Source organism: Meleagris gallopavo, chromosome 15 (genome assembly GCF_905368555.1).
Source record: "Meleagris gallopavo chromosome 15, MGAL_WU_HG_1.1, whole genome shotgun sequence".
NCBI lineage: Eukaryota > Metazoa > Chordata > Aves > Galliformes > Phasianidae > Meleagris > Meleagris gallopavo.
The window spans coordinates 3,704,973-3,724,053 of NC_139418.1; the positions used below are offsets into that span (position 1 = coordinate 3,704,973).

General features: G+C 36.8%; 1 protein-coding gene across 1 annotated transcript in view; it reads right to left on the reverse strand.

Moving 5' to 3' along the window:
• Positions 1-18,559, reverse strand: part of DOCK2 (dedicator of cytokinesis 2) — a 158,750-nt gene extending 140,191 nt beyond the window's left edge. Inside the window, exons 1-7 of the mRNA XM_010718884.4 lie at positions 18,310-18,559; positions 9,654-9,737; positions 6,088-6,128; positions 5,452-5,507; positions 5,209-5,305; positions 2,853-3,001; positions 1,022-1,157 (exon numbers count right to left, since the gene is read on the reverse strand). Of these exons, the coding sequence (XP_010717186.3) occupies positions 1,022-1,157; positions 2,853-3,001; positions 5,209-5,305; positions 5,452-5,507; positions 6,088-6,128; positions 9,654-9,737; positions 18,310-18,349 (603 nt within the window). The 5' untranslated portion in view covers positions 18,350-18,559. The remainder of the gene's footprint in view (positions 1-1,021; positions 1,158-2,852; positions 3,002-5,208; positions 5,306-5,451; positions 5,508-6,087; positions 6,129-9,653; positions 9,738-18,309) is intronic.
• Positions 18,560-19,081: the final 522 nt, after the last annotated feature.

Sequence of the window (19,081 nt, forward strand, 5' to 3'; positions counted from 1 at the left end):
TCTGCAGCTGCTAGAACATTAGGAAGACAAGTACAAGTAAAAAACAAAAATAAAACAAGGGCATATGCAGAGATCAGGACATATCTGAGAAGGATTGCCATCTCAAAAATAGGTACGTAAGTTCCAACCACATCTTGTTTTAACCACCAAAAACACCCATTGAACAGATGATGGCCGAAAGCTCTTTCTACCTATAAGTCAACATATTCTATTGCAGAAAACCAAGTTTTATTTTATATGTATCATCATTTAATTACATGTTCATATCTAGAAAGCAAGATCTATTTAATAATGTTGATGAGAACAACTGATAAGGTGATTTCCAACACAGGCATTGTTAAAGTGTCATTGTGGTAAAACTTCTTTTGTCGGATGTTTTATTTCCTTTATAGTTATTTACTTTCTCATAAATGAAGACTCAGGTCTCTAAACAGACTTAATATTTAAGAGGAAAAGGAAGTATAGTCTCTTGCATTGCGTTTTAAAAGATAAAACCTACATGCCCTTTTAGCCCTTTGCTTAGACATGCTAGATATTGGTGACCACAATTCTGACCAAACTTCATTAGTAAGTTTAAATTCTTCAGATTCTCCAAAATAACTAACAAGCTGCAATTTAGAGCTAGCAACCTGTATTTTCAGAAGATGGTCTAAAAAGATGTTTGGTTAGTCACAGTGTACTCCTAGTATCTAACTACTCACTATGCAAATCAGCCTATTGAGTAGACCGTAGGTGGGTTTAGGAGGTTTTTTTATTTTATTTAGACATCTGAGAATTGATTTAGAACCAGCTTTAGACATGGGCTTTCAGTCTAGCTGACAGATTAAATCCAAAGCACAGATACAACTAACTCAATTCAAGGTTTCACCATATTTATAACACATGAATGTGAATCCAATATTGTTAGGGGCAAAAGTTTTCACCATCTTTTTTTTGGTAAGTTGTGTCCTTCAATATGTTTTTTTTTTTTTAATGTTGATTTTTAGCAAAGGAAGCGTTAAGTTTGTCCCATCATTCCTACCATTTCCTCTTTAATTCGCTCAGTGATCTTGTTAGTTGCTTCTTCATGTGCATGAAATAGGCTGATGACACTGGTTTTATCTGGATCCAGGATATTTCCATCTTCATCTCTAACTATCAGATCTAGCTCAAGTATCCTGTGGAAACAGACAGATCTGGTAGTTTTATCAAGTTTCCTTCTATAAAAACACAGTTTAGAAACGTAATTCACAAGGATTTTCTTCAAGTTTTAAAGTAGTAAACTTAAATAGATACAATAATATTTAATTGAAAAAAAAAAATAATCCAAATCTACAATTACATTTCAAGCTGTAGTTCAATATTTACCACCACTTCCTTAAAACAGATAATGTCAAAGCATTAATAGATTTGAGTGTAACCCCCCTGCATTCCATACATTCTTATAGGGTGGCAAGGTGTCAGTCAATAGGTATTACTTGTCTATCCAGGATCTCACTACTACATCTCCCTCTAACACTGATCTACTTCATCTCAGACTATGCCTGTTTCTAAAACATCTACCCTTGTGTCACTGCAAGCATTGTTTGAATCAATCTGTACCACCACTCAACATCTTGTGTCATCTTTCCATAACCTCTCCCATTTTGGTGTTGAACCTCCTCTCTCACAATGATCACTCAGCTTTTATTCTCATTCCCTTTCTTCTTTCCACACAGTTTCCTTCATGTATCACAGCTCTTAGCACCACACTTGCAGCTGCTTACAAATAGTTCCCACCTGGCACTCTACCTCCATCCAGTTCCAAGCCATTTTAAACCCCCTCTATCCTTATTCCTCTCAGCTTAGAGTAAAGCAGCTTAGTGTCTCATAGTCTGACAGCAAAGAAATGTTAATGTTCTTTTGGACACAGCTGAGATGCTTTGACTGAAGCATTTCAAAGTCAACATTTATCCTGGAATGACCACTCAGTTTCTACACAGCATGTCAAGATATGTGAATTCCCATAGCATGTTCAGTAGGAATACAACTTATCAGAAATCTGTGGATTCAGATCAGTGAACAAGATAAGAATTTCACAACATCTCAGGTCATTGCTTGTGTCTAAGCCATGAGTAACTGAAGCCTTTCAACTGCGTGTGGGCTTCTGTGCCACAATAGCAACTCATTTTCAGTAGCTTAGTACAGATCATTAGCAGATCCCACTGCATGTAAAATGCCTACAGTGAAGGCTGGTTTATCAAGCTTTCCTCTCTTTATCAACCCGCATAGCAGCATTTTTGCCAAAAAACATGTTGTTCTGCAATAACTTTTCATCAGCAAGTAAGACATTTTGTCTATTAACTATTCAACCTACAGTAGTTTCACTTCTATTACCAGAACTAAATTTTGCGTGGAAATTCCCTAGTAAGTTTGAAAAGAATTGCCTTTAACAATGGCACTGTACACTTCAGACTTCTGCTATTTATACACCAGGTCTTTCAACACCACTGCTCAAGTGGTTGCATAACACTACTAGAAGTTGGCTGTGTTTATCAAGGGATAGATGAGGTTCTGGGCATGAATACACTGATATTAAACCAATATAAAGACTACTCTAATCCAACCTCAAGTGATTACAGTTGACAAGTTGATACTTCCATAATTTACAAATAAATTAATATTTTGAAAATGGTATTTGGCATGAAAAGTCTCAACGTGATATTTATTATTACTACAACAGTAACAGAAGTTTGCAAAGAATGATTTACAATTTCCACATCAAGTATTAGCAACCTAAAAAACTGCAACGAGGAAAAAATTCTCATAATCTTTTTTCTAGCTGTGCACTTCAAAATAAATCATGTTTTTCAGAAGCAATGTAGGCTACTTACTTGTTACCATAGTCAATTTTGGAAGTGACTTTCTGTTTGAGTTCTTTAAGCTCATCTTTTGGCAGAGTCCCAGACAGAAGCTGTGATCTCCACTCCATTAAGTCATACATCATAGACTGTACCTGCTGAAACCTCTCTTTCTTATTTGTCTGAAGTATAGAAGAAGAAAATAGTTTTTAGGCTTTGTAGAAAGCTGAAGTGAAATATTGGCTTTGATAATTAAAGGATGCCTTATGTCATGCTGAACAACTGCAGGAGCAAAAATGAGAAAAAGTACCCTGCTAATCAAAGTTCTCATCTTTAGTTCTGTTCATTTCTCCACAAATCTTTCCAGACAGTCTAAAATCACTAAACCTGAATTGCTTCCTGCTCTGATTCAAGAATTTTTTTAGGGCAGAATCTCCAGTGTGACTGCAAAAGAACAACGTGAAATTTAAGCATTTTGTATGGGAGTAGACACATGATTTTGGTTTTATGTAATAATACTGTTTTGTGGACTGAAATTCATAAAGTCTCATCTAAAGAAATGGTTAGAGAGAGGTAATTCATTTTTGTATAATACACTGACAAAAGCATGCTGAGAAAAACATTTGACAGTGGTATTAATACATTTAAAACAAAGCTGAGATAACACGCAGAAGTCACTTGAGCAGTTCCAGCGTCATCCACTGAAACAAAAAATATTGTGAGGAAGATGGAAGTAACTGCTTTCAGAAAATGAATGTATTAGCATGGAAAAACTACACAGTAACATTGGTTTCTTTGCAAGGAAAAATAAAAATTCAGTAGTAAGGAACCTGGAATAACTCAGTCAGTGCAAATTGTTGTAACAGGTTGTCCACTAGAAGAGACTACTCCGGTACGGGAGAATTCACCATATTTTGATGTGTTTCTTGTCAAATCTTTATGAATTCTTGGCAACCAGGTTAAAAGTATCACTGGCATCAGTAGAGATGGTTGTTGTGTTACAACATGCAAATATCTATGACTTCACAAACGTGCAAATTAGCCTGCTATGCTTAAAATTCAGGCTTTATATCTAAGTGTCTTATAGGCATTCTGCTCCCTTCCCACCCACCCCTCTGCAACTTGCTGACAATATTCTAGGTTATGCTGGCTCTCTGGGTCCACACATACTTCTTCTCTATAGAGCTCAAATCCCACCAATCATCAGCACAGGTAAAAAATTATAAGAAATATTTGGCCTCTATATAAAGGGTAGTTGAACCTGCCAGAATATTTCAGGTTCAAATAAAAAAAAATCAAATTTATGAATCACTTCTACAGTTCTACTGATTTTCCCTCCTAAACTAAACATTAGCTTTCTTGTAACAGAGCATTACAAAGTGGACATAAGAGTACCATCTCTAATAGTAGCTTTTTTTTTTTCCTGCAAGGAACAGATGCTGCAGTGACTATTCTGACCTATTTCTCTGAAATCATTATGACTATAAGGCACTTATCTCTAAGAAATGTACAGTTAAGACACTGAAAGTGAGGAATAGGCTTCTGAAAATTGTTAGTTGTTAATAGCTACACACTTCCAGTAGAATTCTAGCATCCCAGTAATATATTGAAGCTTTTTCTAATGCATCTTAGTTACATTTAGTACTCCTGTCTTGAAACTTGTACAATCCACAGAGAACAAGAATCTATAAAGTACATGACACTGAGAGTTGAAACTAAACGCATGAAATGATGCCACTCTTCAGTTTTAAGTGAAAGTTTTTGAAATAAAGCCATTGAAGAAAGTGGTGTGATGTATTCAGCCATGAGGCAGTCATTTAACAATCCTCCCAAATCCTGCCCTACATCTATGAAAAGACACTACTTTGAAGAAGACCTCAGTATACACCAACAAGACTAAATGCAAGGGCAGCTCCAAAAGCAATGCCTCCTATTTTATTATGTCAGCCCAAGATATCAGAGGTGGAATGGCAGTAAAGGATGAACCTTCCCTCCAATTACATTTTATTGCTGTGTGACAGATGGCAGCAAAGGATCTGTCTGACAAAACTGCATCTGACATGGAGGCACGTAAGAAGTAAAAAATGGCACTCACTGGCATTCATTACTGCTTGCTGAACACTTATGGAGACCACACAGTGGTGCATCTCAGCAGTGCATCACTTCCACTGGTGCATTTTTACAAGTGTGTCATGCAGCTCTTGTTTATCTGGTGAACTGGTGAAAACACAGCCAATGGTGATGACTATGTTGAAAAACAGGGCTTTGTAGCGGAGGATTTGATCTATCAGAGTTACTGTGCTCTTTGTATCTATTGTAGTTTCCATGGAAATAAATAGCAGGCATTACTTTTGCGGCAGGCCACACACATCACACCAAAATGTCATACCACATAGAGCTGTTTCCAGATGCTTCCCCATTCCCAGAGTGTAGTGGTAACTTCTTGAACTAAGGGAATTTCAGCAGGTATTACATTTTCTGTATGTCTAAGAAATGGAAGAAATTAAAACAACAAAAATTTACCAGTTTTTCGTAAGTTTATATTATAGTTACTGTGTTTAAGGCATATAAAATGTGTTATAACTCATCATTTAGCAGACAAGATGCTTAACATAAAAATTAAATTCAGTACCTTTTCTTTTCAACAGTAACTTCCTTGATGCAAATAAAAGATTTAGGAAATATTCCCTGTAGATAGAGGGGAAAAAAAAATTACAATGCAGTCTGTTATCATTTTCAGTATCTGATGTGTCCTGGCTGTACTACAGCTAAAACATTTTTATTCATCCTAAAGAAATATTTGATTATCAATCAAATAATTATCAATCATGGCAAACCTTATGTGAACTAACATATATAGGCTTAATAATTGAGCTAAGATAAATTTTTCTCTATGCAGTAACTGAAATTCATTCGTGGTACAAAGCCTGGGATTAAATGTAGCCTTGAAGGCCTTTATGAAAAAAGTGCAGAAAGATTTTGCAGTAAATTAACTCAAACGTTATTTCAAGTGATATTTTGAGCAGCCCGTTAACCTGAAGGCATAGCTCTTATTTTTTCAACACTTTGTTTCAAACAATGCTTATTTCTAATATTTACCGCCATTGTTCAGTATAAACACTGTTCTATTCATCTTGAAAGGAAAGAGGATAGAGATGGCAGACTTCACTGATCAGAACAGAATCTGGTAAGACATGCTAAAAAGAAGTATCACTTAGTCAGTTGATTCCTTAAGAACAGTCTCACAGGAGTGAATAGTGGAACTTACCTCTGATCCTTTATGTCTTACTAAATATCCCTTGTACCAGTCTAAAAGAAGGGAAGAAAGAGTACACTCAGTATGATAGAGCACGTACTTTAAGAAACATACAAGCCTTTATTTTTTTCCCTCCATGTGAAAGCTATCTGGCACAGGATGTTTAAAAAAAAAAAAAAAAAAAAAGGTTATTTCCAAAAAATTCAGAAAGACAAATGAGTAGCAGGAAATAGTCAGCAAGGCTTATACACGGGCAAGTATGATCTGCTTTCAAGTCTTGCACAGAAGGAACAAATGTTCTTATGCAGAATATAACACCCCCACACTTGCACAAAAAAAGAGGATAAGTATTTTTACCTTATGTATGTAAAGGTTTATACACTTATATAAGTTGATAAAGTTTGATAAAAGAATACTTGTTATATTGAATAGCTCTTTAAGCTCTGCTGATTGTGTTCTAGGTGTTAAGCCAAAGTAATACATGGCTTAACTTACACATACAACTTGCCAAGTCTGGGAAGAAAAAACATCTTTATGCCACAAGGAACATCAGCTTTTGGACTCAACTCAAATAAGAAGCTTCCTATTGCAAAGTTCAAATAGAACCTCATAAATAAATGAAGAACTATTATAGGGCTCTGGATCATCAACTAGAAATCTCTATTGAAAAAAGAAAAAACAGTATTGCAGCAGTGGTAATTAGAACACTAATTCAGGCTATGTTCCACTTGTGCCTGCTAAATCACAATAAAATTCTATAAAGATGATAAAATCAAGAGTTCAACCTTACTAGATTAAAAGCTAAATTAGAAGCTATGTTCACTGTATACACATTCCGTCATCACATCTTACCTGCACAGCAGAATTATTGAACTTTGTATTGGCAACTATTTCATTCCTAAGAAAGCTTTTCAAAACCAAAAGCTTACTTTTTCTGACTGTAATTTCTTCAGGAGATTTTAACTCTTCCCTATCACAAATGTCCACAAAGAAAATTAGAAGATTCAGATAAACAATTGACCTCAAAGAAACACTTGGGATAGACTTGGTTTCTCTATTTTTTTAGCACTAGGAATTTTTACTAGCATCTTCTCAAAAATAATAGTTCCAAATCACTTCTAGAGTGGAATTATTTCCACATCATCACCAATTTTCAGCAAAATGTGTAAGATTTACTTCATTCTGTTTTCTGTGACTACATACAAGCTCTACATGCGTGTTTTGCATGTGCGAAACAAAAATGGCACAAAGTGTGCCTAGAAAAAACAACTACCATTATTCTTCAGCTGCAGCTGGCAGCATCTTTTTAAGGCATCTAATAGAAGATCTGCTTCCTCTTGCCACTTGATGGCAAGATGAAAGTTGCCACTTCTTCACTGGTAAACATAATTCATAAAGCAAGCTATGACATATCTTAAGACCAGAAAATATGTAACAGACATTTAGATTAAAAAAATGACCCTGTAAAATTACCACTTCCTTTGCCAGACTGTAATGACAACTTCTCTACGACTTCAGCATATTCCAGGTCAGAAACCTGAGATGGTGGTTATTTCTGCAGTTAAGAGAGGCCAAAACATACTGAGTCTAAAAAATTACATAGATTTTTTAATTTTTTAAAGACTGCAAGAATTGTTACAGATAGCTTTGAGAGATGCATCTATTGACTGTTAAACTAATGACTTTTTTTTTTTTTTTTACAGCAGTGCTCATAGAGAGTGGATTTCTCTTACAAATCCAAAAACCCCACAGTTCTTGTGCTCCAAAACATCAGAGATGCATTTTCTCAGATGCTCTTTTCTCAAAAAACTTGCTGTTTCCAAAAAGTGTAGAGGTCTGTGCAGTAGAACAGACAGGGCTCAGCTAGTCTTTTTGCAAACTGATGTTATCTCCAATATTATTGCATTTAATAAGATACAACCTATAGTGCAAAAAGGATGAAGATAGTATTATAATTAGGTTTGCAAAGAGGCAATTCATATTTTTAAGGATAATTTTGATGTTTTACCTCATCTACTATATTGTTGACAAAATAGGAAGGGGATACGATCTAGAGAGACCTGGACATGCTTGAAAAGTGGGCACACAAGAATCTAATGAGGTTAAACAAGGATGATTGCAAGGTGTTAAACTTGAGTCAAGGCAAGAACACATTGAGAATAGCCCAGCAGAAAAGGATTTGGGAGTCCCGGTGGATGAAAAGCTGGACATGAGCAGCAGTGTGATCTTGCAGCTCAGAAAGCCAATGGTATCCTGGGCTGCATCAAAAGAAAGATGGCTAGCAGAGAGAGAGAGGTGATTATTCTCGTCTACTCCGTCCTTTTAAGGCTCCATCTGGAGCACCATGTCCAACCCTGGGTTCTCCATGACAGGAAGGATGCAGAGCTGTTGGAACAGATCCAGAGGAGGGCCATTAGGATGAACAGAGGGCTGCAGAACCTCCACTATGAAGAAAGATTGAAGGAGTCAGGCTTATTTAGCTTGGAGAAGAGAAGGCTCCAGGGAAACCTCATTGTGGTCTTTCAGCACTTGAAGGGCGCTTATAAGCAGAAAGGGGAATGGCTCCATCTCTGGAAGCATTCAAGGCCAGGCTGGGTGGGATCCTGGGCAGTGTGATCTAGTGGCTGGCAACTCTGCCCATGGCAGAGGGTTGGAATTGGATGATTTTTAGAGTCCTCTCAAGCCTAAGCCATTCTATGATTGTATGAACTATATGACTGCAGATTGTAAACAAAAATAAATCAATGATTTTTGAAAAGACAACCAACTTTTAATAATTGCAACACTGTTGCTTTATACTAGATGAAAACTTCAATCAGTTTGATGGATGCAGTATATAATGCAGTCAAAACATGAAGTGTAAACCAATAAGAACAAATATACTATTACATTACATATACATTACATCAATGAAATCAGCTTTACAAATCTACAGAGTTGATGTTCTCTTATTCTTCTGCTACTTGTATTTATTTTATATTTATAGCAGATGGTCAGATATGTCAGCTCTGTAATCCTAGGTCACCATGTTGAATATTTATCATGCAATACTCAACTTGGACTTCTACTTTTTAACATATTCAATAAGTTGGATGATTTTCAGAAGTGTTTCTATCGTGCTGACCTAAAGAACATTTTGAACAGCTAGATTTCCTTTTCGTACTGTAGGAATACAGCAGTGCCGAATAAAAACCATTATGTAGCATCAGTACCAAATGTCTAGCAATAAATGTTTAGATTAGAAGCAAAATCATAATCCCCTAAGGTTTGCATCAAATGTAGTGTAGCTTCGATCAGGTGCAGCCTGACATGAACTTCACAAATGATATTTACCTTGATGGTTTCCTCAGTTTGTAATGGCTTCTCAAGGAAACCACACGTCCTGTAAATTTTCTGCTTTTGGCTTTCCAAAAATGAGTAAGTTCTTTCTTAAAAAAGTAGAACACTGTCACCAATAATACAAATATATACCAAAAACATAATTAGACAGCTACTTATGTAACATAGGCAACCGGTATGTAATAAAGGATTAAATTATTTAAACAAAGGAAACTATACCTTTAAGTCCACTGGCTTACCTTCACAGGACTCCAAGATGTGGACCACATCACCAATTTGCAGAGGTAGCTGTTGTATTCCTGAGCCTTTGAAATTGTATATTGCTGAAAATTTAGAGGGCAAAAATACTGATTTTCAATACAGCCATACATTATATTTGACTGATAAATAGGCACTTATTTGAATGCTGATACTAGATAAATAGACATGAATAAATAAAGAAATACATGGAGCTGTAATTCCATCAGTGAGCTTCATCTACTCTCATTACTTTGGCTCTTCTGAAAATGCACTTGTGCTGAAAAAAGTGCAGGAAGAAAACTAAGCCATTTATAGCAATTACTCTACTATTACATGGAATCATAGAATTATTAAAAACACCAAAAAAACCACCGAGATCATCAAGTCCAAACGTCAACCTCATATTTAAATGCAGATCATACATATATACACACACACAGATACATGTATATGTTTGCTGTCATGTGGATTTGTTAGTCTGCTGGTCTGAATGAGCACACAATTTACATGAAGTAGTTGTGATGCCAGGGAGAATGGGCACAGAGATTTGTGCAATGTCAATTTACCAAATTTTTCTGAAGATACTTCATCTTAACATGAAATGTTTCATTTGGAACCAGTAAAAAAAATTCTTATTTTTCGATATTTAATTACTCTGAAAAAGAGAAGTGGCAAATTTCAGAAGTCTTCTAATCAGAAGCTTATCTGTATGTTGTTTGAGAGAGAAAACAAGAAAAATGAGCTTCTTTACTTGTTCTTATATTCTCCGGCTGCAGGATGTGGGCTGCTATGGTAAGCATTTGTTTCTGTATTTTTTTCTTTGTGTGCTTGTTTATAGACTTCCACAATAGTGTTAAAGATTAGAAGTGGTTACTGGATCTATTATCACTCAGGGAAACTATTTAAGATATGTAAACCTAAAACCACAATTAAGCAGTACAAGTAGGAACAGCACATTAACTGCGACCTCTGTTGTGCCATAAGGGTGGTAGTGTACAGGGCTCTCTTCCTTTCTTCCCAATCCATCCATCCATCAAAAGCATCCAAACATGCAGTATTTTGAGCCATAAAAATTCTTCTAGAAAGGTCAGTTTCCAGTCAGCATATTCCTATGTATTTTTGGTACCCTTCTCCCTGGGGCTTCTAAAGCTGCATGTTGATTTCTGCTAGGCCAAAATGTTTGTCAACGACACATTTTGCTTTAACATTTAATTTAAAATTACATTTAAAGTCTCAAATGAGCTTTTCAAGTTTATGTCCAAGGTAGAAGCATAGAGCTAAAATATTTCCCATTTATCTTCCACTGATTGTTTCTTGTTAGTCTATACTTCATTACACTTTTACAACAAATTTGTAGGAAATTAGGAGCCTTATTTAACCAAAAAAAAGTTCTTTTTTCTCCTGGTTGTATAGATGAGAAATTCAATTAATAAACACAAAGAAGAAAAATAGCAAACCAAATAAACAAGTTGAAGAGACTCTGCTTTGCAGATTAAGCCATTAATTCAACCAAATCTTGCTGAACTGACCCAGCTAAACACAAAATTAAAGTAGTGGATGTATGACTATGTTTAGATTAGCTGTCTTTTATAATCTTGAAAGAGAATTCAGTAAGTTAAGATGGCAAGTAACCCTCGTAAGTACATAAAATATCCTTACATTTACAAGTACTTGCCATTTGTTTCCATCAGAGTGTGTGTGAGGGCTGTGGAGCAGAGGCTATTGCTGTTTTCCTGAAAGATCCACACAGATTCAGATGAGTGTTGACTAAAATACACTTCATATTTCAAAACTTGCACTACTCTACTTCCATTTGCATTTCTCTCAAAATGTAGATGCAAATTACTGAGTCATATATTTACAGTGCACATTGCTTTTGCTCTCTGCTAATAACACCACTTAATAACAATTTATATATTGAAAAATGCAACAACTAACTGACAAAAGGAAGTGGCTTTACCAGCTAAGACTTTTCTATATGACTAAGTAGCAAATTGATTGGCTTTTACTGTAGCGTTCAAACTTTTTTTTGGTAGGAAGTACTTAACAAACTCCTATTAAAGGTTTTGAACTATAACATAGGGGCTGGAGGACACAAGGAATTGAGAGCAGACAGAAAGAGGACAGCTGACCTAAACTGGCCAAAGGGTTATTCCTTCCCATCTTGTGGGGAAAAAAAACAACAAACAACAAAACTGAGGGGAGTTGGCTGGGGAGCAGCTCTGAAAGATACTGTCCCATTTCAAAGCAGGACTCTGAAGCGGTAGAATAAAAGAGTCACAAAATGAGCCATGCCAGCAGTAGGTCAGTGTGTGGTGAGCAATTGTTTTGTGCATCTCTTGTTTTGTAAATATATATTATTATCATTACTATTGTTTCCTTTTATCTTCCTTTTCAGTCTTAGTAAATAGTGTTGTATCTTAACCAACAAGTTCTACTTCATTGTTTTTTCCTGATTCTCTTCTACCACGGGGAAGGGAGAGTGAATGAATGTGTGGTGCTGAGCTGCCTGCTGGGATAAAGCACAGCATAAATACAAGTATATCTGCTGTTAACTTCAATTAATATCATTCCTATCCAAGTGTGACTCTCTTTCCTTAGATCACTTCGCAGTTCACCAGCCAAGATTCCTTCCCCTCCACCTTTAAGATCTTCATATGTGCACGAATATTTTATGTTTTATTTTGCTTTTAAAAAGTAAAATAATGTTAAAAAACAAAACTGCATGGATTTGAAAATTATTTACCTAACATTTACATAAGAATGATTACAATGGGATTTTAAAAAATATACTCTCGGAAACTGAGGTCCCTTCAAATCACTCTGAAGAATGCTGTCCTCTCCACTCACTGGCATCCTTCATGCCAGTCATAGAAGGTGGCCTGCTTGGAGAACTCCATGTTCATTCAAAAACACAGTATCAAGCCCAGAAAATACCAGGTCAGAGTGCTGACATGAACATTTTTCCAAATTTAACTCTGTTCAAGTACAAGTGGGCATCTTTGGAGCCTGTCCAGATTATCCTTTCTTATCATACAATATAACACACCCTGTAAAGACAGTCTAAGAAGTCAGTGTCAATTCTGACATCACTCTCCCACATTCAAGCACTCAGAGAACAAGTAAAGATATCTAATGGTGTCCACTCCAGTATCAAAGAAAAAAAAATGATGTGAAGGATAAATAAAATATCCACGTGTCTATTAAAGTCAGAGCTGTTGAGTATGTTATTCCACATAAATGGCAGTGTGCGACATATGAACATTCCTCCAACTGGATATATATAGACAATACATGCATATGCTACTGTAAATATATGTATATGGCTGTACAATGACATATGTATGTACGTGTACCAAAACAACCACGTGACTCTGTACAAAACTTCATTTACTTACAAAAAGGTAAATAAATTACCTTACAAAAAGGTAAATGAAGCAGGTGCTTTTTGTTCACAGTAGGATTCCTGTTTAAATATAAATTCCAGGAACAGCTGATTGACACAGGGACAAGATAACATTATTGAAATTAGATTACATTCTCAGTTTCAAAGATGAGCAGCCAAGTACTTGAAAAGCCCACGTCTTTGGTATTCACACAATTAGACTGTAAGCTAAGGCAAGGCAGGATTGGTAAGAAAGGAGTAGTCCATGAACCTGCAACACTGAAGCCATTTATTAACCTAATCTTCCTGTCTGTCCTCCTACTTATTTTCCTTCGCATGAACTCCTGCTCTTTAAAAGAAACGTTTCGATTAAATTGCTTCATTTGTGAGTACCACTTTTTACTAACAGCCTTCTTGGTTGATTTTCTTGGCTTGACTTTCCTCTCTGCCATTTAAAAAGAATTTGAAAATAATTTCTCACGTACAGTTTTACTGAATCAGCTCTTAATTTCACTTTACCATAGTGGAATTATCTGCAATATCTATGTCCTAAATCGTGGAGCTCTGCTGCATATTCCAACAGCCTTAGTGGATAGCCTCAGCCATCCCTTGCCATTTTATTTTGGGGGATATTACAACTCTACTTTTATGAGAGGTAATGTTAAAGTATCACCTTCTCTCCTGACAGATCTATTACTTGTGCTCAGCTACCACTTTTTTCCTCATAAAAGCCAGTATGAAATTACTCAGCTAGGACACTGACAAACCTTGTATAAAAGTATTACACAGTCCTAGCACGTGTGACTTGTGCAAAGAAACCTGTAAATTTTGTGTTCTAGTATCCTGAGCAAGGGATCAGTCTTTAACTCCCACAGAACAGGTCTGCTATAATAAATGAAACATGGATGAAGTTCTAATAAAGATTCCATAGGTCCAAGGTACTTAACAAACCTCAAGGATTGGTTTGGCCAAATTGACTTACGAGCTACTGCAAAGTAAAGGTGTGTGAATGTACATTTTTTCACGTATTTTATAGCCAGATTGATTTTTTAGGTGACTTATTTTTTTAGAAGTCGTTATGAAGAGAAGTATTGGGCCAGGCTTTATCATTTTCTTGAAAGATTAAGAGATTGCCTTCTCAGCTTATTTTTCATCTTGTTTCAGTTTGCTTTTTATGGAGAGCTATACTAGATTGCTGTTTCCCAAGCAGCTGCAGCACTCTGCTGTGTTCAAGGTCTGCATTTCACAGAGCAAGCAACATGTTCTTTTTTCTTATACGTGAAGCTTGTTCTTATAGCATGCCTAGCATAAATGTGCACTACTTCTGGCTGGAAGTCAGCTATCTGGCATATGCTACTTAATTCACTAAAATAGCAAGTGGACAGGAATCTCAACCAAGACTTGGGGATCTTCCAGATGTATTCAGAGCACTACTGCTGGCTCCAAAGCAGGCTGGACAAAACAGTCCTGAGCTGAAACTCCTGACTGGGCAATGAACTGCAAACTGTTAGGGATGCTGTTAATAAAAGGCTTAGAAATTCAATATGACAATCATTCCCCAGAGACTTGAAAACAAAGGCTTCTGAAAACACAGAAAACAAAATAGTCTGAAGTGGTCAAAAAGCTTTGTCTTTATAACTTGGGATCTTCGCCAGCTTTAATGCACTTGGTCTCTGTGACTCAGTTGGTCTGTTTTTCTTGATTTATAGAGACTACAGAAATATGCTTACAACACAGCTGTTAAATTCCGAAAGCACTTTGTGACTGCACTTATCCTTAGCCCACATCCTAGGCTTCAGCTCTGCTTTAGCTTCCCACTGGTAAATTTCAGTAGCTACACTATTTTCTATTCAATCTGTAAAAGCATAAATGTTATTTAATTTTCAAACACTTTTCTCAACACTCTTCCAAAGAAAAAAATGCCTGTACCTAAATCCTCAGTGTGACCATTTCCCTGATTATTTTTTCTTGTTTGTTTTGTTGCTGAGCAGGTTTTAAAAACTGTTTGGAGTCTATTCTCATCTAGTTACGTTATGAAAGAAATAAAAGAAAATACATTTTTAGTTTCCCATGTAAATTAAGGAAAACCAAATAAGCTGCGAGTCAACAGCTAGCATGGCTAAGAAAAGGAAGTTCTGTATATAAGCTGCAGTTCTTTTTCAGCCTTGCTGACCTTCCTTGAATGTGCAGTTTTCTATTAACTTAAAGTAATTGTGTGACAGCAGAAACTGTGAATAAGACCAACAAGAAAAGATTACATGCATTTAACTGGTATTTCATTATTGTTGGAACATCCATTTGACTATTGTATTCATTTTTCCTGTTCTGTTCTGTAACAGAATAGATTCAGACATGGATATTGTCACTGTTTGTGACATACAACCTTAGAAATCCTTCATGTCATGGTGTCTTTAAGATCTGATATCTGCCAGCAATAAATGTTACAGACTCAAATTTAAGGTAAGCCCCCAGAGATACAAAACTTTAAATAGTAGGTTTATTTCTCTGTTGGCTCATTGATAGTCCAGCTCAGACAAAGCCACAGAATTTTTTCTTGAGCAAGTTAGTCTGTAGCTAACTAGGTTTACTTCTTTCTGCCCTACCAAATGTATGTACCAAAAAATTCCTGAGGTACCATCCTCAGGGATTATGATAGTGCCAAGCATAAGTCAGACTGCTTCTTCACAAACTTGGCACATAATTTCAATAACATTTATCAAAATTATCAATCTGTTGTCTGGTTTTGAACACAAACAAAGTTCCTTAAAAGTATGACATAATTCACTGCACCATTTCCCATTATGCACACCCCCTCATCCCTTTTCACTGTTCCTGTGTTCCGTTGAGTTTTAGACCAACATTAGCTGACTGATCCTTGAACTAAACTCAACAGCAGTTCAAGTGCTAACTGACTTCTAAATTGGCAGCAGGAAATTTGCAAATAGAAGGAAATACAAATGTTTGCTTTGTCCTCATCTTCACTCTTTCTGACATGATGCTACCTTCAATGACCTGAACACTTGTACGAGAGCAAGTCAGTCTTCCCTTAGTGCTGACTGCTACCTGACAAGCTATGTTGGATTGTTGGCACTTGAAAATTTCCCAAGTTCTGAAGACTCTCGTCCACCTTACGATAGAACAGATTGCAGCATTCATGGGACTAATATGAGTAAGACAAACTGTGTCTTTAGCACATCAGCTAAAGACTTCTTATGGTAATAAATCATTTTCATACTTTCCTGGCTCTGTTTTAAACCTCAGTTATCAGATTCGAGGAGACAGCAGTTACCAGGGAGATGGGTGGGAGGAGTAGCAGCAATATTTCTAGCACACATTTCAGAAAATGGCACCTGCATATAACTGTAATTGCATTGATAGTGCCCTATGAGCTGCACACAGTCTGTACTCTAAAAAGGGTGTGCCATGGTTAGAGCTGATGACCACTGAGAAGGCAGCAAGAGCACAGTTCCACTGCTAGGTGCAGTAAAACCAGCCCTTCTGAGTTTTACAATCCCCCACTGTTTTCTCCATAGTTGAAACAATGTTGAAATGCTGTATGTGTCTTCTGTTACTTGATTGATTCTTATGGACCAAAACTAAAACACGCTAAGTGATTTTAGCTCATCTTGCTATTTTGAATTAAATAGTCTGAAACCAGAGATAGATTGGACTACTGCTATACAAAACTGCTTATTCTGAATACTGAATTTTAAGCAAAGTAGCATTCAATCAACATGCATTGTTAGCCTTTATGAAAACAAACATCTCTGCATCTAATTACTAGTTTATGAAATAAAAAAGTTTGTGAAAGACATTAGGTGTTCTTTACTGCAGCTCTCAGATATCACAAGGACTATAAGGTCATACCAGCTTTTTATATACTCGGCGATCACACTGGCTGTGAAGTGGTAAACTGGCAAACTCTCCCTGCTACCAAAGCCCAGCAGAGTGACCATGGCACAAACGTCAGCCATCAGAAGTGCAGACCTCCTCAGGAAATGTGCCAGGCTGCTGCACTGGGGCAGTGTGCACACAAAAATCACTGAATCACACTGAACATTGTCAGGCTACATAATGGTTTCCCGTTCTGTTAAAAACCAGTGCAAGAAGAGCTAGACTTTTCTGTAATTATGTAAATCATTCCAACCCAAAAATAACTCCCTGTAAAAAGCCCCTAGAAATGAAACTTGTTTTATATTATCCTTACATAGAGCTCAGTATACAGTACTCCATCCACATTCAAGATACTCCATCGCTAGTAGACAGACACAGATACCACATCCAACAAATCCATAGTCCTTCAGGTCAGTAACTTTTAGGAAAAAAGTGCTGAATTACATGAAGTACGTGATATTATTTGTAAAACTCAGAAGAGCTTTACACACATTCATTTTCATATACTGCCAACCAGAACAAGCTACTTCTGTTTCACAGTTTTGTCACTGCTGCACATGGTAGCTGAACAGGAAGACATTCTTTTCCTCTTATTAATTCCTTGATTCATTTTATTTCATGAAGCCATTCTGCTCATGGTTTTAATGCATATCAAGATATTACATCCTCCTTTAAATGAAAAGATTTTAGAGTAATTTGGGGATTCCAGGCTAGTAACTACACACTAGCATGTAACAAACTGTAGAAGTATAAGCTAAACTATGTTCCGTACTGGAAACCTACAGTTAACTTCAGCAAAGAATTAGCTTCGAGTGCTTCAGTGCTGACTGCTAATTTTAAAGCCTTTTTTTTTGTTTTTTAACTGCAATTCAGTCCTTTATGCAAATTAACATTATTAATTTTATGGAAAACTGCTATTGGAAAAAGACACTCCTTCCAAGAAGTATTAACTAACTCGTATGCACGTTTTTCAGTAATGCTAACCCCAAATGACAGACTTAATGATCTCTGAGGAGAACTGCAGGATTCCCCTTTCCTGACATCTGTCCACTGTACCCTCAAGCTGCTCCTTATTGAATGAGCAGCACATTGTTCCATGTGTTTCTAAAACACAGAGGTAGGAAAAGCTGCATCACTGTGGTAGTTCAATATTTTAGAGCAGTGAGAGCATGGTAGGGCAGTATCTCTCCAAACTGGCATTCACACGCTTCTTGTTGTTCTCTTCGGAAAATTAAAATTTGGTATGAAATTGATCATTTCAGTTAAACCACCGTAGTAAAGTGGAGGGTGTTCTCACACCAGAGATAACACCTACCCACATCCTGCTCAGAAGTTATGAGGACAAAACTCAGAAGGCAGCTCACTAAGTTACATACCCACGCCGCTCTTCTCTGTCTTGTGCCACGTTGCCATCATGCATCAGTCTGCGTGGCTCCGCACGACGCCCAATGCCGAGGAAAACGAGGTTTGTACAGTGCAGGTTTTAAGATGGACAACCAAAAAAAGGAGCTGGAAGCAAATCTGTTTCTTAGCTGCTGTTACTGATGACGAGGACAAGACTGAAGCTGGTCGAGGCAGCTGTATGGGTTCTGCGAGATTTGCTGCTCTTCTGAGCTTCCTTCCTCTTTTCTCAACTTGAGATATTGTACCAAGTGCTGTGGGGGAGGGGAAACCCATACTGGGTGTTTCTGCTGCATGACACTGGCTGTAACACATCAGCAAGCAAAAAGAAACAAAACCACCACACTTCTCTCCTGCATGACGCCTAAGCTCGCATTTCAGTGGAGGGGTACTGTGAGCAAAGCCCCGCCACCAGAACAATACCTTCATGCTGCCAAGGAGCTCTCGTCTTCAACTAAATCAGAAACATTTGAAATCATCCGACTCTACAAGACATCTTAAAAACTACTTTCTTTTAACCTGCTCTGGAAAGAGGTTTAGTTTTTATGTTACAGCCACGTTTTCACATGAGAAAAGAGGCGAAGACAAAGCCACATTTCAAACTCCACCCGTCCCATCTTGCAATGTTACATTTGCAGAGTTTGTCTTTATTCTGTGAACAAAACAGCACTAAAGACTCATTATCTAAACAAAATTTTAACTAGTTTAATACAAATATTTACAGCCTCTACTTTCACACAGGCTGCC